Source organism: Gracilinanus agilis, chromosome 4 (genome assembly GCF_016433145.1).
Source record: "Gracilinanus agilis isolate LMUSP501 chromosome 4, AgileGrace, whole genome shotgun sequence".
Taxonomy (NCBI): domain Eukaryota; kingdom Metazoa; phylum Chordata; class Mammalia; order Didelphimorphia; family Didelphidae; genus Gracilinanus; species Gracilinanus agilis.
In genome coordinates, this window is record NC_058133.1 from 241582337 (window position 1) to 241610007 (window position 27671).

The 27671-nt window shown below is 37.2% G+C and overlaps 1 protein-coding gene across 1 annotated transcript in view; it reads left to right on the plus strand.

Annotated features, from left to right (window-relative positions):
* The first annotated feature begins 5834 nt into the window (after positions 1–5834).
* The window catches only part of ARHGAP44 (Rho GTPase activating protein 44), a 185008-nt gene continuing 163171 nt past the window's right edge, over positions 5835–27671 (plus strand). The window contains exons 1-2 of the mRNA XM_044673871.1: positions 5835–5896; positions 6229–6310. Coding sequence (XP_044529806.1) covers positions 5835–5896; positions 6229–6310 — 144 coding nt within the window. The remainder of the gene's footprint in view (positions 5897–6228; positions 6311–27671) is intronic.

Sequence of the window (27671 nt, forward strand, 5' to 3'; positions counted from 1 at the left end):
CTTAGTTTGATGGTATAAGTCCCTTTCTCTATATAACAGTGCCCAGGCAGGACCCTTGTGGTATGGTGCCACCTGGGTTGATTAATTATTAATATTGGGCTCTACTAGCCTTGGATAACGTTTTCATCTGACTGCATTGCTCCCTCCCCAAGGGCCATGATATACCTCAGGAAGGTACTTAAATAAAACATTTCCCTATTAAATAGGGAAAGGAATAATCAGGAACGGATTGGGGATAGGAGACCCTGTTATTAATAGCTATGATCAATAATCCCTCAGGACTGTAGGCTGTTGTTTCAGTAAGTTGGAGCTAGTGGTTTCATGCTCCTCTGGTTCAGCTTGGCCACTGCCAAACCAGAAGGCAATCTACTCAGTTGGTACAGATGCCAATGACCTCTCTCAGCTTTTTTAGTATCAATTTGTGATGTCAGCCCACCCTCTTCTTCTTATACCTTCCTTCCTCCCTTCACCTCCCAGGCCCAGATACCTAATAGCTAATGATGATTAAATGCCTAAATATCTAGAGAGATTCAGAGCAAAGATCAAAGATCCAAGTTCCCAGGTCCAAGCTCCAAGACCAAAGACCAAAGACCTCTCCCAGATGGCTGTGAGGGCTATTTATATCCTCAAGCCAACTGACTTTCCCCTCTCCTAACAGCCTCTGCGAACATTCTGAGGTCTCCAACTGTCTTCCCCTGTCAATCAAGGTGAAACAAACCAACTCCCAGAGTTTGAATATAACAATTTTCATCCTTCTTTTAGGAATACTTGTTTATCTTATGTTATCAGGCTAGAGTTCCTCTTTTTCCTGAAACAGATATAATTTTCCCTAAAAGATAACAAAAATATGAGAAGAAAGGACTCACTGGAAAGGACCCCAATGTTGGGTAAAACTGAAGGCAAAAGAAGGGAATGGCAGAAGATGAAATGGATAGATAATGTCATGGAAACTGCAAACATTACCTTGGACAGACTTTGGAAGATAGTGGAGGATAGAAGTATGCTATGGCCCATGCTGGTCAAAAAGAGTTGGAAAAAACTGAATGAATGAATAATAAAATAAATTTTAATTTAAAACAGACTTACTTATGCATTAATGGTGACCCTGTGAATTGGATCAGTCATTGAGGAAAGAAAAAGTCTGCCTAAAAAGTCCCTAAACTGTTTGTATTCTTTCCACCTAGAAATGCTAATATTAGACCTTAAATCCAAATATATCAAAGAAGAGAATATGGAGATGTGAGGAGGAAAAGAAGAGGAGAGGAGTGGAGGGGGGAAGAGGAAGGAAGGATCTATATTTCAACAGGTAAACCAATCTGAAGATGAAGTTTTCAACAATAAAATTCTAATGACAGAAGAAGAAACAATTCCAATGATGAGGAAAAGGAGCATTGTTTAAAGAGAAAAATATGAATACAGAGTATCAGGAATTGAGAAGAGATAAAATACTTCATATAGGGAATAATTTCCTGAGTAGAGTTTATCCAAAAGTATAACAGAATGATTCAAGAAGTTATAGATTCCCAAAGGGTTTTAAAAGGATGCATGCCCTTGGGTTTGTACCCAAAGATAATAATTGCTGGAAGCCAGCACGGCAGATTGTCAGGAGGACGGAAATTCCACACTCAGTTTCCCCTATGTGATTCTTTTTACAGTGACATTCACTTGCATTGAAATTATTGCAATATCCTTATTCGGCTCCAAGGAGACATAGAAAAACAATACAGGTTCAAGGCAAGAACAATTACAGTCACAGACTACCCACTATCCCAAAATAAATCCCAGAGTATAAAAATTTCCCCTAGAATCAGCCTAGCAAAAAGCCAGCAGTTAGTGAGTAAATACAAGTTTCTAAATTCCCCAGCAAGAAAATACCTGGCCTGAGTTTGTTCCCAAACTCCCACAGACCAAAGAAACAGTGAAACACAAGGAAAATAAGGGAATGACAAATTAGCACAGAATCACCCTTCCAGAACTGCATTCTTATTGACCCTATAGCAGAAAGAACAGCAAACACACTTTTAAAAAATATAGTGAAAAGTGAAAGAACATCATGGGAACAAAATTTGGACCAGATTGATATCATTGTATCTCATTTGATGTAATCAACTATCATAACTATCTCCTTGATTAATGATGGGAATGAAGAGTAACAATATACATGATTTAATTAGTTAAAATATAATTAACTATTATGCTCAGCTAGGAACTGATGTTCTTGTACCTTAGGGATGGCTGAAAATAAGTTCCAACTAAGCCATTCCGTAATGAATAATTCTAGACAAGCTTGTTTCTTTGTTTAACCACAGTAAGATAATTAGTAAATGCCAATCATATTGTGTTTCAAAAGTTAATATGTGATTTTGAATGTATGGGAAAATCAAAACCTATATGAGAGTATAAAGAAAAAAAAGAGTATAAAAATAAAAATCAGCAGATGGCAAGAGAGAACAACCTCTGCAATTTAATTTGCACTCTGGCTCTTTTTCGTTTCATTTTCACCACGCCATTCTACCTCCAGAGACCCTCCCAAGTGAAGAGCGGGCTCTTAGCAAATAATGAAAAATATTTGTACAAAAATATTCATAGCCACACTCTTTGTGGTGGCAAAAAATTGAAAAAGGAGGTAATGTCCCTTGATTGGGAAATGGCTGAACAAATTACGGTATATGTTGGTGATGGCAAACAATTGTGCTCTAAGGAATGATGAACTGTTTGATTTCCATATGAACTGGAAAGACCTATGAACTGATGAAGAGTGAAATAAGCAGAACCTGGAGAACATTGTAATAAAGAGTGAAACATTGTAGAATGATCAAATGTAATCAACTTTTAATAGCCATGCAATGATAGAGGACAATCCTGAAGGACTCATGAAAAAGAAAGAATGCTATTGTTATAATTATTGGAGGTCTCTTGATCTATTTGAGATGGTAAATTGATGTACAGAGAGAAATAAGATGACCCTTCTCCCTTATAACAGTTGCCCAGGCAGGATCCTTCAGGTCTAAGAGGTATATCCCTTCAGGACCCACCTGGGGTTAATTGATATGTTGATTTGGGCTCTTTAGCTAGGATAAAGACTTGTATTCTGACTGTGATTTCTCCCTTCCCAAAACAAGCTTTGAAACTGCTTTAGGAAGGTACTATAAACTTTATATTAAACAAGAAGTATATGGGTAAAGGACTGTGGTATAGGAGACCCTATTCTAATGGTTACTAATGAAATTTCAACTGCTGGCAGATGAAGAATCAATGTAGCTTCCCTCTGGTTCAGCCTGGCCAGGACTAAACCAGAGTAGGTAAACTGCTGGGATATCTTTGGCTTCTTCTTCAATAGATCTTCAGCCTTACAGTTGAGTTATGTCCACCCTTTCCACCCTCTTCTTCGTCTCCTGCCCACTTCCCAGATCCCTCCCGGGTCCTGGGAAACCTAGATATCTAGATGATGAAACTCCTAATATCTAGGGGCAGTAGACTCCAAGGTGGTGGTCAAGTACAGGTTGAAACGGTATCTCAAGTACAGGAAGAGTTTGCAGAGACACGTTTGCACCCTCTCACTCCAAGACCAGGATCCACCGATCTCCAGCCTCAGCACAGGTCAAAGACCCAGAATCTCTTCAGGGTTCTCAACTGTCACTCCTCCTGCCTCTCGCATGACTTCCTGGGAACATTCCATCCAACTGACTTATTTGTCAATCAAAGGTGAACTTCAAGCTCCCAGAGATTCAATATAACACTATCCACATCAAGAGAATGAACTGTGGAAGTAGAAACGCAAAAGAAAAAGATATGATTTATCACTTGCTTATATGGTATATAGGTATAGAGGGTATAGGATTGGGGGTTTTTGTTTTTAAAACATTACTTTACTACAAAAATGAATAATATGGAAATAGGTATTGAGTGACAATACATATATAACCCAGTGGAATTGCTTGTTGGCTCCAGAAGGGGGGAGGGACAGAATATGAATCAGTTAACCATGGAAAAATACATTTAAAAATAATTAATTGATTGATTAAAGAATAAAAATAATAAATAAAAAAGTAATAGACTCCTATATGAATATCTGAAGATAAAGGATGGATAACCACTTCTTAGGTATACAAGAAAGGAGTTGTTTGTTTTTTTTCACGTAGAGATTGGACTAGATAACTTCTTACATTTGTTCTAACTCTGGGATTCTATGATTCTTTGATGTGGCTTGGTCACAACATATACCATTGGAGCCCATCAAAAAATGTGCTCTGTGTACTTGCATATACGTATCTTAAGTCATGTATTTTATGGCTGTCTGCTCTCAGATATTTTATCCTGCAAATTATTAGTCCTTTCCTTTCACATTCTTCTTCTTATGCCATAGTAGCAACTTTCTGGCTTGGAATATAACTTGGAAAATATTCATGAGTTTTTGTCCGCACCCGTTATGTTCCATTGAAATTCTTCTTAAACTTGATCTATCACAAAATAGATATTTACATAGAAACAAGGAATATAATTTTATGGCATTCAAATTCTGTGCATTTATGAAAAGTAATGTTTTAAAATTTTCCTTTTTTCCTTCCTGTCTCCATCATTCTTTCCCTAGGTATTATAATCTAAGAAGCTGACGGGAACCTCTTACTGCTCTGTCATCTAGTCTCTCTAGGATGAACCAAAGCAATGATGACAATAGGATTGGAAGAGAAAACAGGCAGAGTAGCATAATGGAAAGTCTACAGATCTTTGGATGAAAAGGGACCTACTTGGATTCAAATCCCACCTTTACTATTTAATATCTGTGTGATCATAGACAATTTTTTAACTTCTCTGAACCTTACTATCCTCCTCTAAAAAAATAGACATGATTCCTATAAAATCTGCTTCACAAGAATGTTGTAAGAATCAAATGTATATGCAATGCAAGTGCTACATATTTGTAGATGTAAGCTGTTACTGCAAGAGACCGGTCAACAATAGATGTCACTGTCTCAGCATGAGTTTTGGTAGTGTAAGCACTATAGTCACAGCCTAAATCATGGCTTAATTAGTATTTAATTTGTTGATAAATAACAATGGTATGTTTGTTTGGATCAACACTTGCCTTTTATAGCTCAGAGACCTAGAGTTGTTGTTAAACCTCATTGTTGATAAAAATACAATTCTCTTATTTTGCATATAAAGAAATCACAAGACTGATTATCTCCCCATCTGCCACAAATTAATTTGTCCCCCTTACCGAGAGCAACACCTGGGTTAAAATCCAGGTTTCCTGATTCTTAATCCAGAGCTCTTTCCACTACACAACATTGGAAATTTACAATCTTTCATCAGCTAGGGTTGCCAAGAAAATCTACATGGGATACTCAATATTCATGAAACACTTTTCTACTGAACAACCATTGTTGTTGCAAAGGAATTGAGGGCCAAAGAAGGATTCCTGTCTCCCAAATGAAGAGAGTAGTTTCTCTTTTTTGCTTTTTATTGCCCATAATTTTCACACTCCAAGTCTAACTAGCTGTTAAATTTTCAATGAAATTGGCAATGGTTACAAATCAGGGCTTGATTTTTGTTGTTGAGTGTCTAGACTGAAGAAAGTGTTAGTGATGCAAATTAAACTCAAATATCTGTGTATATGCATTTTTTTTTCCCTTTCTTCCTGAACAATTTGGTTGTTAAAACATTTACTGGCACATTCTTTGTTTTTGGTCATCTCAAAAATTTTAGGCAATAGAAAGGGGAGCAAGAAAGATGAGAAACTTCAGTTCCCAGGATGCCCTACGGTCTTAGCACAGGCGCAGCTGGATAGCTTCCACCCAGCAGATAGCTTGGGAGACTCTGGGGTTCCAACTATGGATACTGGCTCGGGGGCAGGAAGTAGGAGTCTGCAGAGCTCATGGGTAGTGGTATCTGTGTGACATGATTGCTTAACCTTCCAAATACCCGTCGGGGGCAGGGGGGTGGGGGAAGAAGAGGTAGCCCATCCAAGTGCCGAGCTGAAGGCATGAAAATGGAGGAGCACTGCATTTGAAGATGCACCAGCAACAACCACAGCCGCAGTCGCAGCAGCAACGGCCGCAACCAGCGACAGCGACGCAGCAGCAGCTGCAGCAAGCGGCAATTGAGCAATTGTGCCTCTGGCCTGACAGCTACTCACCCCGCAATACTACTGCTCCTTCTATCCCCATGGGGGTCATGTAACTGCGGTGGCAATTTCCACTGCCTCCTTTCTCTATCCTTTACCAGGCTAACTCCTGAATGCTACGAAAGACAAGATGAAGAAGCAGTTCAATCGGATGCGCCAGCTTGCCAACCAGACGGTGGGCAGGTAAGGCCAGCACTAGCCTTCCCGCCCTCCCCGATATCCTTAGGAATCCAGGAATGGCCCCTTCTATAAGCCTGGCTCCTGCGCCTGAGTGATGGCGTCTGTTGTGGGTCCCCCACCCTTCCCTTTTTTACTCCTCCTGTTCTCTTTTGGTCCCACCTCCCCAAAGTCTCAAATTTTCATCACCTGGAATTTGTATTTCCCAGACCCTTCACCTCTTCGTCCCCTCTTCAGCTCGGTGCGCTGATGCCCTGTGGTTCTGCTTATATTTACCAAAGGAACTGTGACGCATCATCTACCTCGATCTGCTACTGCCCGTCTTCCCAGAGACGCCCCCCCCCCTTTCATAACCCTTTCTTGTTCCCCCCAGTCACTTAATCTTCCTCCCCTTCTGTTTGCACTGATTTCTTTAGGATAACATCTTTTGGGTAAAGGTGCCTGCTTTGATTGTGGGAATACCTTGGTTCAGAGTAATTCCTTGAGGATGCCTCATAGGCTCAAGGTGAATAGGTTTGGTGGGGGTGGGGGCTGTGTAGAGATTCTCTTGCATAGGGGTTAGTGTTGGTGAGTAGATCAACAGAAACTAATGGGCCTATGTATATTTGTTATACAGCCTGGAGCCTGTTCATGCTGCAGTGGTTTTTTTCTTCTTCCATTTTCTTTTTATGGCATTATAATGTCAGATCATTTTCCTATCACTCCATTTCAAGGATACTCCTGTGAAGAAGGAGGATATTGATGGAGTGATGCTATTGTGAGACCAATTTGTCTTTATGACTTAAAAGTACTTTCAATGACTGTGAAGGAGATTCTGTGGCAATAGGAAAGGATATTTATAGACAAGAAGAACTTCCTGGATAGATAAGAAAAGAATTCCAGCCAGGTGGAGAAATGAAAGTTTAGCAAGAGGTGAAAAAGTCAGGGAAGGTGGAGAAGAACTGTGTTCAAGTTGGTCAAAATCAGACTTAGCAGAATGTATCTCCTAAGAATCTGGGCATTTCTTTAGGAAAGGATTGGCAAATTAGGGAATAAAATCCCTATAATTGTCACATGTATGTAACTAGGGAAATTTTCATTTATAGATATGCTAAAGAATGTTGAGAATTTAGGTCGATTATAAGGCAACCACAAAGCAAAATGTTTAGCCTTGGTTTAGCCTCAGGAGATTTAACAGTGGAAGGGGCCTTTTGACTTTTTTTAAAATTTTTTTAATTAATTAGTCAATTTGTTTGTTACATTGAAATTCCAAAATATCTCCCACCCTCTTTCTCCTCCCTGCACTAGAAAAGGTATCATCTTATAAAAAAGATATATGTATATGTAAAACTAAATCTTGTTTGTTTCTCATTATTAGTTCTTTCTCTGGAGAAAGATAAGCATGTCATACTTCAAATACTTTTCTGTTGCTGTATACAATATTCTCCTGGTTCTGCTTGTTTCACTTTTCATGATTTCATGTAGATCTTTTCAAATTTTTTTTTTTTAATTTTAAACCCTTAACTTCTGTGTATTGACTTATAGGTGGAAGATTGGTAAGGGTAGGCAATGGGGGTCAAGTGACTTGCCCAGGGTCACACAGCTGGGAAGTGTCTGAGGCCGGATTTGAACTTAGACCTCCTGTCTCTAGGCCTGGCTCTCAATCCACTGAGCTACCCAGCTGCCCCCTCTTTTCAAATTTTTGTAAAATTAACCTACTCATTATTTCTTACACCACAATAGTATTCCATCACAATCATATGCTACAACTTGTTTAGCTAATCCCCAGTTGATAGGCATCCTCTTTCAATTTCTAGTTCTTTGTCACCACAAAGAAAACTGCTATAAATACTTTAGAACGTGTGGGTTCTTTTCCTTTTTCTCAGATCACTTTAAGAAATAAACATAGTAGTGCTGTGGTTGGCTCCAAAGGTATATACAGTTTTGTAACTCTGGGCATAATTCCAGATTGCTCTCTAGAATGATTGGATCAATTCACAGTTCCACTAACAGTGTAGTAGTGTCCCCATTTACCCACATTCCTTCCAACATTTATCATTTTGCCCTTTTATCATTTCAGCCAATCTGATAGGTGTAAGATGACATCTGAGTTGTTTTAATTAATATTTCAATAATGATCTAGAACACTTTTCTTATCTTTTGATCATTTATCAATTGTAGAATGATTCATATTCTTATAAACTTGACAAAGTTCTCTATATAGTTGAATGAAATTTCTATCAGAGAAACTGTAAATCTTCCCCCCCCCCAATTTTCTACTTTCTTTCTAATCCTGGCTACATTAGTTTTATTTGCACAAAATTTTTAATTCAATATATTCAAAATTATTCATTTTACATGTCAATGCTTTCTATCTCTTGTTCATTCATAAATTCTTCTCTTATCCACAAATCTGATGGATACCATGTTCCCTGTTCTTCAAATTTTTGATATCTCCTTTTATTCCTAAGTCATATATCTATTTCCATCTTATCTTAGTAAATGATAAGTTATAAGATATTGATCTATATCTAATATCTACCAGACTGCTTTCCAGTTTTCCCAATAATTTTTATTAAATCGTAAATTCTTATTACCAAAAACTCAGATCTTTACTTTTGTCAAACACAAGCATATTATAATTTAATACTGTTTGTTGTATGTCTTTTCTATTCCAATGACCTGCTTTTCTATTTCTTAGCCAGTACCAAATAGTTTTGATAGTTACTTTATCATATAATTTAAAATCTGGTATTGTTAGACTGCCTTCCTTTACATTTTTCCCATTAATTCCTTTGATATTCTTGATCTTATGTTATTACAAATAAATTTTTTATTACTTTTCCTAGTTCAACAAAGTAGTTTTATTTATTTTTTTTTGGTAATTTAATTAGGATAGCATTGAGTAAGTAGATTAGGTAGAATTGTCATTTTAATTATATTGGTTCCATCTACCTATGAACAATTAATATTTCTCCATTTATTTAAATCTGACTTCATTTGTATAAGAAGTGTTTTAGAATTGTGTCCATGTAGTTTCTTGGTTAATTTTGGCATCTATACCCCTAGATATTTCATTCTGTTTATGCTATTTTAAATGGGTTAGCTCCTACTCTTTTACTGCAGGACTTTGTCAGTTATATGACTAAATTTTATTGAGAAACCAAATACCATTCTTAGAGGAGGAATTTATCTTGATTTTCATACATATAGATTTGCTTGGAATAAAGATGTAGATAAATAGGAGATGTCAACTCTGGCCACAGCAATTGTTCTAATTTTAATTATAGGAGGTATAGGACTAGGGGATACTAATATGTGATGTGTGCTATTTATGATCTCAATGTAAGTTAACAATGAAAATTTAAAAGCTCCTTCTTTCCTTCCAAACTCTCCCTCTTCTCCTATATAAGATACTGATCTCTGGTATTTGCATTGAACAATTATTAAGCATATAGATACAAAATCAGGAGCTACATTCTACTGGGGGAGAAGATAGGACAATTCCTTGAGAAACTCATATATGTCCATGGATCTGTGGTCTCATAAGTTACTACTGTGGTTATTCCCTCCACAGATCATAACCAATCTATATCTATTGTGTGATTCTTTTCTATACCCTCCCATCCATCCTCCAAAGAGGATTGATATATGCAAAGTTCTGAAATAAGACTTTGTAGTCTCTAAACATGATGTAGTTACAGTATACAGTATAACAAGGTCTGTTCATCTATTCATAACATTATTGCTCTTGCTACATGTCTAGCCCTACTCCTTTTCTGATTTTATATACATACACCCCATTTTTAATGCCACTTCTTTGTATTGCTGCCAATTTATTTATACTATTTGTCTCTCATCTTAAATCACATTTACTGATCTGATTTGGAAAAGGGAATTTGCTCACTGGGAGTGCCCTGTGTCAAAAAAACAAAACAAAAGAAAACATAGGCCTGCACCAAACAAAAATGTCTCTCTATTGTTGTTTGAGTGATAATTTTAATTCTTTAAAGATTATAGTTTTTCTTAATTTTGAGCCATATAATATTACCAGAAGAATTCTGGTGTCCAAAAAAGGGGATTGATTCAATTTGTTCACTTTCTAGGTCCTTTTCATTGTCAATCTATGGCAATGGGCTTTCATATCTTTCTTTTTTTGCTTTTGGCACAATATTCTTTGCTGTGAAGAACTAGAATTATAGAATGTTTTATTTGGCAGTATTATAGAAGAGCCACAGTTGGAAGCACATGGTCATAGGAGAACATTATGAGTTCACCTGCACTGTTGCTTTTTTTTTTTCTGTCATTGGTTAAAATTGGTGAATAAATGGGTGAGGAAATAAGAAGATTGCTCTTTATTAGAGAGTGCTGAAAGAGCAGAGAAGTATAATGCAAAGCATTTAAAAGTATTGATTGTCATATCTTATGTATTTAATATTCAGTAAGGTAAATAGACATCTTTTTGGAATGTTGTTTTAGTGTACAGAGTAATTATTTCCCTTAATCAATTGAGTATATACATTTGAAAGGATAAAGACATAGCAAAACAACTCATTTGTGATGCCAAAATAAACACATATTATTTATCTTTTTTAAAACAAAATTTTGTTGATTCCTTTTTTAACACTACAAGCATTTCCCCATAACTACTCTACGACACACACACAATGAACCTTCCACTGTTACAATGAAAAACATTTAAACAAAGCCAACCTGGAAAGCAACTGAAAGAGTTTATACTTAATTCCATTTCCTTAACCCCTACCTTTCTACTGAGTTATCAGTTTTCCAGGACTGAGATTGTTCACTATAATCATACATCAGAGCTTGATTGTTTTTTAGTGTTACTGTTGTTTATGTGTTTATAGTCATTTGTTAAGTGATCTCTATTCAGTATTACCAGGCAGCCAGAAAGTGCCTCTCACACTCCACTGCTTCTTTGACTGCTCATAGGACTTGAATGAGATAGTAAACAACTCTGTTTCTTCTGATGGAATGGCATACCACCAGACCTTACCTTCCACCCTTCTACTGCCTCCTAAGAGACTCTAGGCCTTAACTTCTGTTCTCCCTCTATACCCTGTAGTGTCCTCGTACTGTTATCTATTTAGGATCCCTGGGCCTTGATGTCCTCCTTGTCACTGCTTCCTTAGGTCTTCTTCTTCCTTTCTGCCTTTGTGTGTTGTCTCTCCTAATAAAGTGTCAGTTCTTTAAAACAATGATTTCTTAGGTTTCCTCTTTATGTCCCAGGTCACAATATAAGTCCTGAAGAAATGAATTGGTTTATTCATTCATTTTTAAAATTTTTGTATCACTTCATACAGATGTCCCTATGTTTCCACTAATTCCTCATATTCATTGTTTCTTAAGGTGAATACATTCTATTATCTTTATATACTACAGTTTGTTTAGTCATTGCCCAATGGATAAGCTCCCATTTTGTTTTAGTGTTTTTCTAACACAAAAATGCTTCTCTGAATATTTTGTTATATATGGGGCTTTCTTTTGGTGGATCAAAGAATTTCAATAGTTTAATACTGTGGGGCAAGGACTAAAGGCAGAATAAAACTAATTTTCCAGAATGAGAGAAGACTGAATCAGCATTGTTGTCCATCATTGGAGGAATACTAACCTATTAAAATACTAAAGGGAGAAAAATAAAAAGTGAATTATGGGAATATGTGGGAAAGGGACTAATGCCATCAAAGATTCTAAGTGGAGGATAATTCAAACAAAAACAGAACACAAGCAAATAAATGGAGAAAGAAGATGTTAAATTTAGAAAGAAAGATGAATACAAAAGTATCTAATAGGTTGAAATATTCTCTAAATAAATAATGTCAAATAAACTGAGTCAATTCTTGATGATTCAAAAAAAGTTAAAAAGTAAAGAGACATTAAAAGAGTACATGGGACATATAACATAAATAATTAAACTTGTGGTAAGTGTCTCCAAGAAAGAGTCTATTGTTCTAACATAACAACAAATGTGGAATATGAAATAACTACAGTGGAGGGTAAAAAAGAGAAACCTGGAAGAAAAGGAGCCAAAGACAGTAAGGTTAAAGGAACACATGATCACTACACAAGATAAGCCATTAACCTTTAAAATAGAATGCACAAAGATAACTTAAGAATCATAGCTAACCCAGAAGAACTTGACAAGTAAAAATATTTCATTGCTATTATGCAAGAAATAATAGATGATAACTGCCCAGCGCTTCTGAATAGAGAAAACAAAATGCCAAAAGAAAGAATGCACAGATCACAGAAAGGAACAAAACCTCAAGTTCTAAGATACATTGTGATTAAACTGAACATTTTAAATAACAGCCAATTCTTTAGAGAATTATCACAAATAAGACCAGTAAGTATAAAGGAAAGAAAATGTTATTAACAGAAGACTATTATAACCCTACTAGAAATCACAAAACAAAAAGATACCTTGATATTTATATACATTTATATTTGTATATATTTTCACAAGCAAAGGAGCATAAGATACAATCCAAATTGCCATATCCTACAAACCTGAGCCTAATCAGTAATGGAAAAGAAATAGTATTCAATAAAGGACAAATTTAAAGCATTTATAGAGAGTAATGGGGGAAGATATGATGGTTTCACTCTGGAGAATGTTGCACAGGGAAACTACTTCCTCTGAGAAAGTCATATGCCTTCATAGATGACATTTTGCCTCAGGAGCCAGAAAATAGTCTTGGGAAGGACATGGACTTAGGGTGATTAGAAGTAATTGCATGACAATACGAAGAAAGATTATCGTGGTGAGAGCAGGGGTAGAATTAGATAAATGATTTGGGACACATGAGAAATGCTTCTATTATTATTCCTATTAGAGTATCACATACAACAATTTGTTTACCCATTTCTTTGCTATCACAAAAAATGCTGCCATAAATACTTTATTAATTAATGTCTCTAAAAGTAAGGCGTATACTTACACATATACATACAACCCCCATAAAGGGGACTGATAGAAAGGAGGGTAAATTGGGGGAGGTGGTGGTCAGAAATTAAACTGTAAATTATAAAATTAAATATTAAACTATAGTAATCATAATGATGCAAAAAAATTTTACAAGTCCCTCTAATAAAGGCCTCATTTATTAAATACATAAAGAAATGAGTTAAATGTATAAGAATACAAGACATTCCCCAACTGATAAATGGTGAAAGGATTTGAATGGGCAGTTACCAAAGTAATTAAAACTCTGTATGATCATGCAAAAATTATCTAAATCACTATTTATAAGAGAAATGCCAATTAAAACCATTCTGAGATATCATCCTACACATACTCGTTATTATGACAGAAAGAAAAACGACAAAACTTGGAGGAGATGTGGGAAAACTGAGAGATTAATGCATTGTTGGGGGAGTTGTGTACTGATTTGGACCTGTAAAACAGTACATAACCTTTGATGAATGTTACTAGCAATACCATTAGTAGGTATATATCCCAAAGATATTAAAAAAAAAAAAAGGAAAGGACATGTGGACAAAAATATTTAAAGCTGCTCTTTTTATGGGGGCAAAGAACTGGAAAGTGAGGGAAAACCTATCAGTTAAGGAATGGCTAAGTAATGAAATACTATTGTAATGAAATACTGAAAAACCTGGATAGACATAAGAACTGAAGAAGAGTCAAATGAGCAGAGCCAGAACAGGAAACCTGTACAATAAACAATGGTGAACAACTTAGCTATTCTCAGTAATACAATGTTCCAAAGCAATCTCAAAAGACTCATTAAAAAAACACCATCTGCTTCCAGAGTCTGGAGATGGAATCTGAATACAGATCAAAGCAAATTTTTTCTTAAAACTTTTTTTGTTTGAGTTTCCTTCCCCAAAAGGATTAATTTGAAAAAGTGTTTTAAATGTTTGCATACATACAATCTATATGAGACTGCTTACCATCTCAGGTCATGGGGGTGGGGAGAGAATTTAAGACTCATAATTCTTCTTAAAATGCAATTGGGGGAAAAGTAAAATATTTTTTTTAAGAGTGAGGCATAACAGAAAAGAGGGACAATGGGACAAGATCTATTGAATTAGTAGTACAGGAATTTAAAAAACACAAACAATAATTTCATGGGGACCATAAAAAGGCTAAAGAAAAAATACAGGAACATATAATCTTTGAATGCAAATGTGAAAGTTCAAAGCAGACAAAAAGAGAAGCAAAATCAAGAAAGATAATAAGATAAATGTTTCCTTAGGGAAAAAAAATTATTTTTAAAGAATTGGAAAGAGAAAAAAGAAGGAGGAAGAAGTTTGAACTAACCACTTAATTGAGAAAGGGGAAAACTTATAAAAAGGGAAGAATTTTATAAACAAATAAGTAGGAAAAAGAAATTAAAAAAAGAAACATTAAAACTCCAAAACCAGGGAACGTATTGACAAATGGGAGGAGAGGAAGAGAAGAGAACATGTGGGATGAGTGCTGCATGAAAATTAATTCAACAAAACTAACAAAAGGGACAAAATATTGTTTTAAAAGAAAAGGAAACAAAAACAAATTTTACTTTTAAAAATCATATGCAAATGAAGGAAATGACAAACCTAACTCATAATTTTAAATATGTATAGTGTAAATAATCTCTAAAAATGTCAGATAAGAAGAGAAAACAAAAAAATTTGTTGTTTACAAGAATCATATTGTAAGGGGGGAAAAGGGGTTTTATGGGTTCAATATATTAAAAGATGGTTGCCAGAGGATTGAATTATTATCAATCCTCAATTAAGAAAAATCTCAAGTCAAAATTAACTTTTATGGAAGTTTATTTACAATTAAGAAGAGAGAGAAGAAATAAGGAAATAAGAATCTAATGCAGTAGGTAATTTACTACAATCTTCTAATTAATCCAGGTAGATCTTAACCTTTAGCCAGAGGTGAATGAAGCAAAACTTCATTCACAGTCTTATTAAAAGAAGTTTCTTTAGAGAAGTTCAGGAAGATTCAGTTGGTCTTTAAACTCATGACGTGAAATTCAAAGAAGATATTTAAAGCAGTCTCAACAAGGTCTTGGCATTCCAACACTCCTCCACAAACCAAAAGAGGTCCATCACCAGATGCCCTCTTCAACCGAAAAACTATCGCTCCACTCCCTCTTTGTAAAGGGGTCACTTATGCGTCACTTCCTGTGCCTTCCCCTAGCTTGCATGTCCAATCACAATAGACACTTTCTCATAGACCGCCTAGGGGGGCGGTCAGTTAATTCTGATTAGTCACTCACTCTAGCACACGTGGGTTAGGACCTCCCAGAATTTGGAGGTGCTCTCACCTTTAGTGTTTAAATCTAAAGATGGGCAGTGTAGACTTAATCTAATTATCACAAGATCTAAAGACCAAAAGACATGCAGAGAATAATGTTTAAGCAAAAACTTCCTTTTTTCTTGCTTTAAATTAAGTTTGTATTGATGTCACTTTTACCTCACCATATTTTCTCCCATTTTCCACATAGCAAATGAAAATGTTAAAAAAAAAGAGGAAAAAATCCAGATATATATGTATCCATATGTGTATATATATGTGTGTGTGTGTTGATTATATATATTATATATATATATATATATCAAAAAGTCTGAAAATATTTAAAATGTACTATATTCATCAAACTTCTATCTAGGCATGCTTTCTAAATGGAATTTTTAGCATTCTTTTGTGTGTGTGTGTGTGTGTGTGGTTGTCTGAATTTCCATTGCTGTAGTCATTGAGTGTATTATTTTCTGGGAATTATAGAATTCTGTGTCAGTTCACATAGATGTTTCTCATATACTTAAATCCTTAGAGTACAGTACTATTCCATACATTTATGTACCACAATTTGTTTAGCCATTCCTAATTATTTGCTGTCACAAAAAGTACTGCTTTAATTATTTTGTTGTGCATGGAAACTTTTATCTTGTATAATTTCTTGTCAAGTAGTTCATTGGTTCTTAAATAATCTCTCCTTGATCTATTTTCCAGGTCAATTTAAAAAAGTGAAACCTTACACTTTGTGTCTTGGAACAACCCTATTACCACAACAGCTTTTTAGGGGTTGATTCTTTTTTGTTTCCTCCTTTTTTCAAGTTTATTTCTAGACTTGCGAATTTATATTTAGCCATGCTATGTGTATGTCTGGAGGGAATATTTGATAGAGCTTTTATCTTCTTGGGTTCTGCTACTGCTTTCTTGGATACTGAGTATTAAGTTAGTCTAGGACAGCATTGGCAAAACTTTTTGAGATTGTATGCCCAAACTGCAGCTTCAAGCTGCCTGTGAGCCCCCTGCATTACCCTAGACCAGTGATGGTGAATGTTTTAGAGACCATGTGCTGGTGTGATAGACCAAGCACCAGGTGTGTTCTGGACACCCTCCCCCACCCTTGCCCCACAAGGGGAGGGAGAAAGCACTTCCATTGAGCTGCTGAGTGGAGGGGTGGATGAGGTAGGAATGTCCTCAGCAAGTGTAGAGAGGGGAAGGAGAGTGACCCAAGTGCTGTGCTCCCCTCCAGCTCTGCTGCCTGTGAGGTGCCCAACTTACCCAGAGAGGGGAGGGAGGAAGTACACCCATGGGGCTGCTGGGCAGAGGGACAGGTGTGAAAAAATGTTGTCAGGCATGGTGGAGATGGGGAGGAGACCAACTCTGCCTGAGTCCCCCTGAATTTCTAGTAATGAACTGAGGGGGGGGGGGAATTGGGGTGGAAAGGGCAGTGGACATACCCACAGAGAGCACTTTGCATGCCATCTTTGGCACTTGTGCCATAGGATCACCATCACTACCCTAAACAGTGGAGGGAGGAAGTGCTTGTGTTAGGTGTTTGGACGGAGGGGCGGGACATGCAAAAATGTCCTGGAACACTGTGGAACAGAGCAGCCCCCTCCATGCTGCTAGGGCATGCATGCTATGCCTTTGCCAACATGGGCTAGGATTTTAAGGAAAACTCAGGTAGAGTACTTGCAAGTTTTCAAGGCTCTGAAAGTGGTATGGTCCAGGGCAAAGTCTGATCTTTCATTTTCTGAATTAGGCTTGTTTCCTTGTCTGAATTTTGCAAGTTTCTTATCTTATTTATTGGGTCTCAGCTACATACCTGTGGACTTATGGAGTTCCAGTAGATGACTACTGGACTCAACCACTATCAGCCAGCTGGATAGCTCTGCAGATTCAGAGTAATAGTATTGCAGTTTCACTTTTGTTCTAGAGATTCTTTCTCTGGTTATTTCAGAGAATTATCTCTAGGCATTAGAGATAGGTGCAGGCTTGAACTGTAGACCATAGAAGAGTTTAGATTAAAAAAAAGAAATCACACAATCTTTAATTATAGCATTTTAAAAATAGTTTTGCTAATCATAAAGGAAGTAGAACATTTGCTAGCTAGGACAATATTGGTATGCTTCTCCCATGTCAGTGTGAGCAACATGTTCCAGTCAAATATCTAGAGCCCCTCGAGGCTCAAATTTATGTGATTTACAGACAAAGAACCCACAGTTACCAATGGGAAATGGACCAGTTATCAATCAGAACAGTAAAGTGAAAGTGTTTTCTGTTTCTTAATAGGGAATGAGTAATGATAGGCAAAAGTCTAGGAAATTCAACCCTAATGGTACCATTATAGCAAGAAGTTGACACAGAGATTTTTTATTGTATTTATTAACTTGGGCATATATGCACCCTAGTGGACTGGGGCTATAACAAACAGACAGTCTAAGACCATCATGTACCCCTGAAGTCAGTACACACCTCTGAACTTGCTTCTAGATCAGAAAACAATCTAAAGCCAGTGACTATTCTTTATCCTGGACTATGTATCTGTGATCTAGAGTTGTATAGTGAAGGTCACAGCTGCCAGTTGGCATTTCTTCCTGTATTCTATACAAGTTTGGGTCCCAGAGTGCATCAGTAAACTGTTCTTGCCCTGTTCCACAGCCTTGGCCCTATTTCAGGCCCTGCACAAAAATGTTCATGTTGTCATTCTTAGCTAGACTCCCAAGTGCAGCAAATCTCTCTAACTCCCTATGATAGAATGGGAAAAATTAGTATGATTTTTCCCCCTATGGAGGTACCAGTGAAGATGTAATCTAATACATTTTCTAGATCTGTTGTGAGAGGGATCTTGGCTATGTTTCTTTTTGCTTCTCCACCACCTTGGCACCCATGGCATTCGCTTTTGATTGTTTTGTGGTTACTTCTGTTGATTTTCATGGTTGTAGTCATGTATTTTCTTTGCTTGGCTTTCTTACTTAATTCTGTAACACTTTGCAAAAGTCTCCATTCTTCTCTGTCTACATCATTTCTTATGGCACAGCATGTCACAATTATTTTAGCCATTTTCTAATCATTAGACACCGACTTTTTTCCTATATCACAGAATGGGTTGCTATAATTTAAAGAGGTATATAAATATTTTCTTCTTAATCAATGCCCTTTTTTCTTAAGTATTTTATTTTCCCAATTACATTTAATAACAGTTTTTCAACATAACTTTCTGCACTTATAAAATCTGAATTATTTCTCTCCTTTCCTTCCTTTCTTCCACCCAGAGACTGTAATTCCATAAAGAAGCACGTGGGATCAACAGGGAAAAATAACAATACACTGTAAGGGTAAAGAGGTTAGAGAGAGGGAATATTCAATACTGAAGAGCATTGAAATCAACTTAGAGAAGAGCAATCAGATCCATAGGGGCAGAAAATTGATACACACCCTAGAAGGGTAACAAATGGATTGGTGGGGAGGGAAGCAATACTAGGGAGGGAGAGGGCTTGGGGGGGCACCTGTTATATAAATAATGTAGATGAATAGATGGAGAATGAACTAACTAAACTGGATACTACCACTGGTAATTGTGTGACAGCAGTGGAGTTCAGATAGGTGGCTAGGGCAAGATCAACTGAGGCTTGCCACCTAGCTAGATGATGTGACACCTCCCTCCTTTATAACAGTACCCAGGCAGGATCCTTCAGGTCAATGGATGGTATCCCTTCAGGTCCCACCTGGGGTTGATTGATAATGAATATTGGGCTCTATTAGCTTTGGTAACGATTTATTTGACTGCATATCTCCCTTCCCAGAGAAGCTATGAAATAACCACTCCAGGAAGGTACTTGAAAGGCTTTATCTATAATTAACAAAGAGGGGTATTGGGAATGGATAGAGAAATTGGGAAACCCTAACTACTTTGGTGATAATAAACCCTCAGAGCTGTAGGCAGGTAATCAATTCTGATAGTTAGCTCCTCTGGCTCAGCCTGGCCAAAGCCAAACCAGAGTAAGCAAGCTGCTGCTTGATGTCTTTCAGATTCTTCTTCTTTCTGCTAGATGTTATGCCTAAACAGCCTTCAGGTATACCACCCCTTTCCACCCACTTCTTCTTCTCCTGCCCACTTCCCAGATCCCTCCCAGGCCCTGGGAAACCTAGATATCTACAGATGATTTGATTTCCTAATATCTAGGGGCAGTAGAATCAGAAAGGTGATGATCTGGGTACAGGTTGACAATGCTAGTCAGGTATAAGACAGGAGGTTCTTGCAAGGTTGATCCTAGCAAGTCACCAATCCCAAAAGACCAGGATCCACAGATCTCAAGTCCAAGGGAAGGAAGGGAACCCAAAGTCAAGTCTGCCAGGGTGTTTTATACCCCCTGGGCCAACCGCTTTCTCCCCTGTCCTCACAGTCCCTGGGAACATTCCAAGATCCAACAGACCCCACCTGTCAATCAACAGTGTGGACTCCCAGCTCCCAAAGTTTTAATATAACATGAATGCCATTTTGTTTTTGGAAATTTCAACCCTAAATTTCCAGCTGATCTTATCCATTGATGATCTCTACTCTATACTATTCTTAACTATGTGTTTCTATCCCATTAACTATCCCTTTCCACAAAAAATAATAAATCCTACCTTATCTGATGCCTTAACTAACTAACTAGCCTAAAGCTAATGACAAGGGTTTAGGATAGATTTCTGGGAAAGTGGGATTTGAATACAACATTTCCATAAACACATCATTTGAACATAAGTATAACATGTAAACATTATCAGAACATTTAAGAATAATTATCTATGCTGTTTCTTACTCTAAGTTAATGAAACTTGCAATAACTCTGTCTATATTACTAATACTAACTTCAAATAACATTCCTAATTCACAAAAAATTCTAACATTCCCTATTCCCTAATCTACAGTTAGGAAAATTAGTTTGTCAGTACTTCTTACACTATAGTTAATATGTTAGTCAATTAGTTTCATTCCTAACTAACCTACACTACACAATGTTTGTCTAACATCCTTTACCATTCTATTTGAACATTTATAACTATTTTATACTGACCCTATGCTAGCAAAAATTGAACATCCCTATATCTACTCTTTCCCTACGGGTTAGTAGACTTGTGCTATACATGTTAGTAAAATGTTACATATGTACAAGGTTTTCATGTGATGTTCCTATGAAATGAATACTTTAGACCTTGCAAGGAATCTTAGTTCTCTTGCTCATTTGGGTCACTGTAGTTTATTTCAACTATATACATCTATTTACATTATGTACATGTGATGTGACTTTATTGTGACTATGTGTTGGACTCATGACCTAACATTTACTGTTTGGGTTTATATTCACCTTCTTCTTCAGAATCCCTCTGTCAATCAGCTTATGTTCTGTTGCATGCATTCCAGTCTGTGCATTTCCCTATGATTAGTGTCTGAATGTGAAAACCTTGCACCTATTCAAACCTAATCTTCATTTGCTGATCTTCTCTCCTTGTGAGTCTCCCAGTGATGATGTCCAAGTCACAGATGTTGTCACAGTTCAGGTCCTTGTACAGTCTGTTAGTGCAATGTCTCCTCTTGTCCTTGCACTGGTCCTGATATCCTAATGTCTCTGGAACTCTGGAATCTTTGGGATCTCATCTCTCTTCTCCTTTGCTGGATACCCATCTTGTCTGTTGTCGACTTGATTGAAGAATCCCTGGATCAGGAACCAATGTGTGACTGTGTGATGTTATGTCAAATTTTGTGTTGCCACAAAATTTCTTCTTATGAGACTTTGTGTTTGCACTTGTCTTTGATGTAATATGTAATGCTTAGTCTAATATTCTGTTTCTTCTTCTTCACCACTGCTGATTTCTGATATGTTTAACTGTTGATCTTTATAAGTGAATGAGGCATTTGTGTGATCTAAATCAATGATTTGAGTGTCTTGTTCTTGATATTGATCTGTTTCTTGGTGTTTTTCTTGTTTGAGGCTTTGTTTTTAAATGTGATCTCTTGCTTTGAGGTTCTATCTCTATATCAGATTCTGTTTCTTGTGTTTGAGACTGCATGTTTTAATGAGATTCTGTTTCTTGATTTGAGACTGACTGCTTGATGAGGTCTTGGCTTTCCTGAGGTCTTTCATTAGGTGGGTATAGTGATACCATGCCTCTTTTCCCTTAATTTTTACCGAGGATGGTATAGCTAGGATTATTTCATGAGGTCCATACCATTTTGGTTCTAACACTGATCTTCTTGTGAAATTTCTGATATATACTTTATCTCTAGGATAATAATCATGTAGACTAAAGTCAAGTGGAACTCTTTGTTGTATTAAAGATAACTTTTGTAATTCCTCTAATCTCTCTTTCAATAAGGTGACATACTCATAGATTTTGCACTTTATTCCTAGATGTGATAGGTAATTAGTGTCTCATGGAGCTTTTCCTACCCACGGTTGCTGACCATACAATAGTTCAATTGGTCACAAGTGTGTTTGACTATTTGTCTGACTTCTCAAGTAGAAAAGGGCCATAGGTAAAACATCTGCCCATTTAAGATCATTTTCTGTACACAGCTTCCCAATCATTGATTTCAAAGATTGATTGGTCCTTTCCACAGCTCCTGATGATTGAGGTCAATATATATGAACATAGGTGTCTCTTGATTCCTAACACTTGGTAGTTTTGCTTTAAAATAGAATTTGCAAAATGACCACCAGAGTCAGACGATATTACTGATGGAATAGAGAATCTTGGAATTATCTCCCTCAGTAGCATCTTTGCTACAAAAGCTGTATCATTTTTCTTGGCTGGGAATGCGTCTGGCCATTTAGCCAGTTTGTCCACTATCACAAGTATGTACCTATATTTTTGACATCTTGGCATTGTGACATAATCTATTTGCACGCACTCAAATGGTGTGAATGCTAGTGGTTTACCTCCATAGGCTTTGGTCTTAATTATAGCCTTGTTATATTGTTGACACACTGTACAACTGTCACACACTCATTTGGCTTCTGTTGTCACACCTATTGCTATCCAGCTTTTGTGAATTGTATCTACAACTACTAAAACTCCATAATGGCCTTTTCTGTGAACTGCTGCAACTTGCAGTATGGTGCAGTAATTTTGGCAAAAATGGTTTTCCAGAGATTTATATCCACACTCCATTCACTAGATTGGCTCCAAGATTTTTCTGCCAATATTCCACTTCCTTTTGTGAATAAGCTTGGAGTAGTTCATCTTTATCCACTAAGACTAAGTGAAATACAGCTTTTGGTCCAAACCTAGCTGCATACTTTGCAGTGATGTCAGCTCTGTGATTGCCTAGCTGTACTGGTCCCAGTAACTTTTGATGTGTTCTGCAGTGAATGACAGATAACTTTGATGGTAACTGTATGGCCTCTAACAATTTGCTTATCAGTTTCCCATATGCTTTTGCTTTCCCATTTGATGTTATGAACCCTCTTTTCTTCCAAATTTCTCCAGATGAATGCACAACCGTAAAAGCATACTTTGAGTCTGTAAAAACATTCACAGCTTAGTTTTTAGCAATTTGGAGTGCTTGTGTTAATGCAACAATCTCTGCCCCTTGAGCCGAGATGTCTGGCCCAAGTGCTGCATACCATAGGGTTTCATTCTGGGTAGTGACTGCTGCTCCTGAAACTCTTTGCTCATTATGATGGTAACTCGAGCCATCACAGAAAAGTGTAAGGTTGGCTTCTTCCATAGGAATATCAGAAAGATCTTCTCTAGCCTTTTGTACTAATTCTAATGTATCTTTACAACTGTGAAGGCTATCCCCTTCAAGTGGTAATTCAGGGATCAGAGTTGCTGGATTAATGGTTTTACACTTATGGAAGGTTAAGTTCTCATTTGTTAACAAAGTTGCTTGGTATTGAGAGAGACTTTGAGATGTAAAAGCTTGCAGATTTGCATTCCTCAGCGTGGTTTCAAGTTGGTGCTGGGAATAAAAGCTTAGCTCCCCTCCCAGGACTAGCTTAGAACTCTTCCTAACCATCAGAGCTGCAGTAGCAATAATCTTTAAACAGGAAACCATTCCCTGAATAACTGGATTGAGAGTAGAACTGTAATATGCAATGGGCCGTAAGCTGCTTCCTAAGTACTGTGTGAGCACTGCACAAGCTATTCCTTTATCCTCATGGATAAACAGATGAAAAGTTTTGTTGTGATCTGGAATGCCTAGTGCAGGAGAAGATAGAATTGCTGTCTTTAGCTTCTCAGTGGCATGTTTGTGTTCTTTTATCAGCTTCAGTGGTTCTTTGATGTCTTTCCTGGTTAACTCTGTTAAAGGCTTTGATATTAGAGAAAACCCCAGAATCCACTGTCTACAGAAGCTGGTCATGCCAATTATTGCTCTTAATTGCTTTTTGGTCTTAGGTAAGCTGAGTTTTTGTATACCTTCGATTCTCTTCTTTGATATACTTCTAGTTCCACCTTGCAATGTGAAACCTAAAAACTCAATTTTCTCTTTGACCCACTTATAGAGGGCCAGCTCTATATGGTAAGGGTTCTGAGTGGCGTTTTATGGCATTGGATTGTTAAGACAGGAAAAAGAAACTGAGAACAGCCGAACTAGTGGTTAGCCCATGCTGATCCAATGCTATGGGATTTTGGACTTTATTTTTTTCTGGTTTCAAACAAAGAATACAAAGAAAGAGTCACAGCTGTGAAGGAGTTACAAACCATACACAATCCATTAAAGTCTAAAAAGTAGAGATATGGGTGCAAGGACAAGGGCCAAATTCCAACCACCAATTAGTAGGGGTTAATTCTGGGAGCAGAAATAAATTTCATGGAGATGTTTACTAATTGCGTTCTGCCTTGATTTACAGATCTGCACCTGGTCAGATAGTCTGGACTAAATTGTCTGGCTCCAGTCTTTATCTAAGTAATATATTTTTAGGGTTCAGGCTTCTTAATTATCAAGAAGAGAAATTGTCAAGGAGAGGAATTGTTAACTCAGTAGCTGCTGGTCTGATTAAGGACTCAAAGCTTTTCAATAAGATTATTGAGAAAAGGTGGGGATCTAAAAATGAGTCAAAAGAGGAGCCTCAGATTTTTACCTTAGATGGCCCATTCTATCTGCATCTGACATGCAGTGCAGAAAAATCATACACACAGTTTTATTTGCCAATGATTTTGTAATGGGATCCAGATAAAACATCTATTGCAGACTCTGTTTCTCTAAATGACTCCTAATAGCCACTTGGAGGGGTCAAGTTGTTTTTGGATTAACCTACCTGCTGATACCAGAGCTTTTCAGGGCTCAGGTGACCAGGACCAAACACAAAGACTGCCTCAGCCTGGATTGGTCACGTAGAGAATCTGGATAACAGGCCCTAAATTTGACCCTATTTCTCCAATGGCTCTCAACACCCACTGAACTTTATTTCTGGATATTCTATGTCCTCTCCTATATAGTTCTTCTACTAGATGAGTTCCCCAATCATGGTTCCAGGGACAGGATTAGATGTATTTTCCTCTCCTCTCACCAAGACTTGAGGTCCCAGCCCTGTGTGTGTAGTATTTTGTCAGCTATAGGTATTCCCAGGTAAGCCTGCCTGTGTAAGCCTCGTTTTCAAAGGGTCCATTTTTAAAAATTTTTCTTTTGCTGGCCGCTTTGAAATCACACTCGCTACTTTGTTTCTAGGCTTGAAACTCTCAGCCTTGGGGTTTAGACAGAAATGTATCTCTTTCCCTCTTGTTATGATGCTCTCTGAGCTAGAGGCTCGAGTCTGAAACATTGTTTCTCTCTCGTCCTCCATTTTGATAACAGATGTTACACTAAGTGAAGCTACATTTTTCTCTCTGGCAAAGCACTGCTCTAGGGGCTTGGAAATGTTTCCAAGTTGTTCCCCTAAGTTACTCACACTGTTCAACATAGCTAGTGATAGGCTATTTGCAACAATTTGCAACTCTCTAGTTCAAATTTTAAATCATTTGCAACTAGGCTTATGTCAATTTCTTTCACTCCTTCCTTTGAAGTCTGTGAAACTCCAGTACTTCCCACAAGAGAGGATTTTATCCCATAGATATCTCTATACAAGTCCCTCAATTCATTTTCCATCTGTATTTCAGCAGTGGACTTTTTTCACACTGTCCATCATTAGAATATGAGCCTCATTCTTTACTTTGAGCTTTTTGCTCTCACTATCTGTCTCTCTTGGATGGTATGTATTACAGGTTAACCTTCATTGTATACTCCTTGGTCTGGCCCCTAATTTCAAATATTTCTCCATTTCACCTAGAGATGGCTTATCAGATTTCTTACAATCATGCTGGCAACAAGCTTGTGATTTTTGAGATTTGCTTGCCCAACTACTATTGGCATATGTTTTCCTATAAGAATCAGTTGTATCCTTATTAAAATCAATTTGTTTCCTAAATCTACATTGTTTTATGAGATGGCCTGCTTTGTGGCATAAATAACATTTAGGAATTGAATTATTGGACTTCTTCTGATTATGATAATTAGTCTTAGGTCTAAACTCTCTATTTTTAGTGATTTGTAAGGCATAATTCTTAAACTCCTTTCTGTCTCAATCTTGCCTTGCCTCCAGCAATTCCCGTTTCAATTCCTGAATTGTCCTGTCTTTCTCTGAGTCCAGCTAATGTCTAATCTGTTGTTCTTTCTGGTTAGACTCATATATGTATGTGGCATGTTTTCTGATTTCTTCCAGTGACAACTCCTCCCATTGTGGACAACTTTGTCTGAAATACACTTGTATAGGCACACTAGTTCCCTTTATGAACTGCCTCTTAATATGAGGTAATGCTTCATCAGCCTGGTCTCTATTGAAACCTAGGAGATTTTCAGAATTTTCCATTAACCTGTCTAGGAACAAACTTGGGTGCTCATCCTCAGATTGCCTCATCTTCTCAAATTTATCCAGCCATTTGGCCTTTTCCCATGAATTTTTACTTCCTCCAAAAGATCAGTCCTACACTTAATTAATTCTCTCATGTTAGCAGGAGAACTTAAAGCTATTGCTGAATAATCTCTAGGCCAGTCTACCAAGTTTGCATTATTCCTAGTCTCATTTATAAACCTTGTTTTCTCACTAGGAGTAAAAAATTCATCAAGGATAAATTCCACATATGCATATGATGGATTGAACAAGCTAAATGTCCGTTTCAGTTCCTTAGTTGCATTGTAAGGGGACAGAAAGAATTTGGGCAATCTTCTTTTCAACATCTCCAAATCCTGGGCTATGAACGCCTTATAGGTCTTCATATTCACTGCCTCTCCACCAGCCCTAAACTGAGTTTGGTCAATTATGGGTAGCAAGGTCATGGTAGCAGGTGCCATTGCTCCTTCTTTGGTCTGTGTAGCTGTCCCTGTTTCATTCTCAGTTTGTGTACTAGCCTCAGTCATTCTCACTTTGGGGGTCCATTTGTCCTTGGGTTTATACATGCCCTCAATAATCTCTAGCTGTAGTATAGTATGTTTGTCTAGCTCTTGTCCCAATCTTATTTTGTTATTAGTCTCAATCATTAATTTCATCTGTTCCTTCATCATGCTGATTAAATCATCTTTATCCGTTTTGCCTTTTCCAAACAACATAGAGAATAATTTCCTCATTGCCATCAACCCTTGTATTATAGTAACTAAAGCCACTATGAATGCTAGCAAGTAAGATAGAAACTCTGCCAGGGTTATGGTTAAGTACTTGTAGGTGCCATAGATGGTCACCAATTTCATAAGATATTCAGGAATTATATAAAACCATAACTTCATCACCCCTTGTGTGAACGAATACAGGAACATTGCTGTGGTCCCCAAGATGAAAGACATTCTTAATATCCCCATTACACTTTGCTCTTTTCTGCTTTAGATAGGTTCAGAAGCCTGGCTTCACCAAAAACTGTTATATAAATAAAGAATGTAGATGGATAGATGGAGAATGAACTAACTTAACTGGATACTACCACTGGTAATTGTGTGACAGCAGTGGAGTTCAGATAGGTGGCTAGGGCAAGATCAACTGAGGCTTGCCACCTAGCTAGATGATGTGACACCTCCCTCCTTTATAACAGTACCCAGGCAGGATCCTTCAGGTCAATGGATGGTATCCCTTCAGGTCCCACCTGGGGTTGATTGATAAT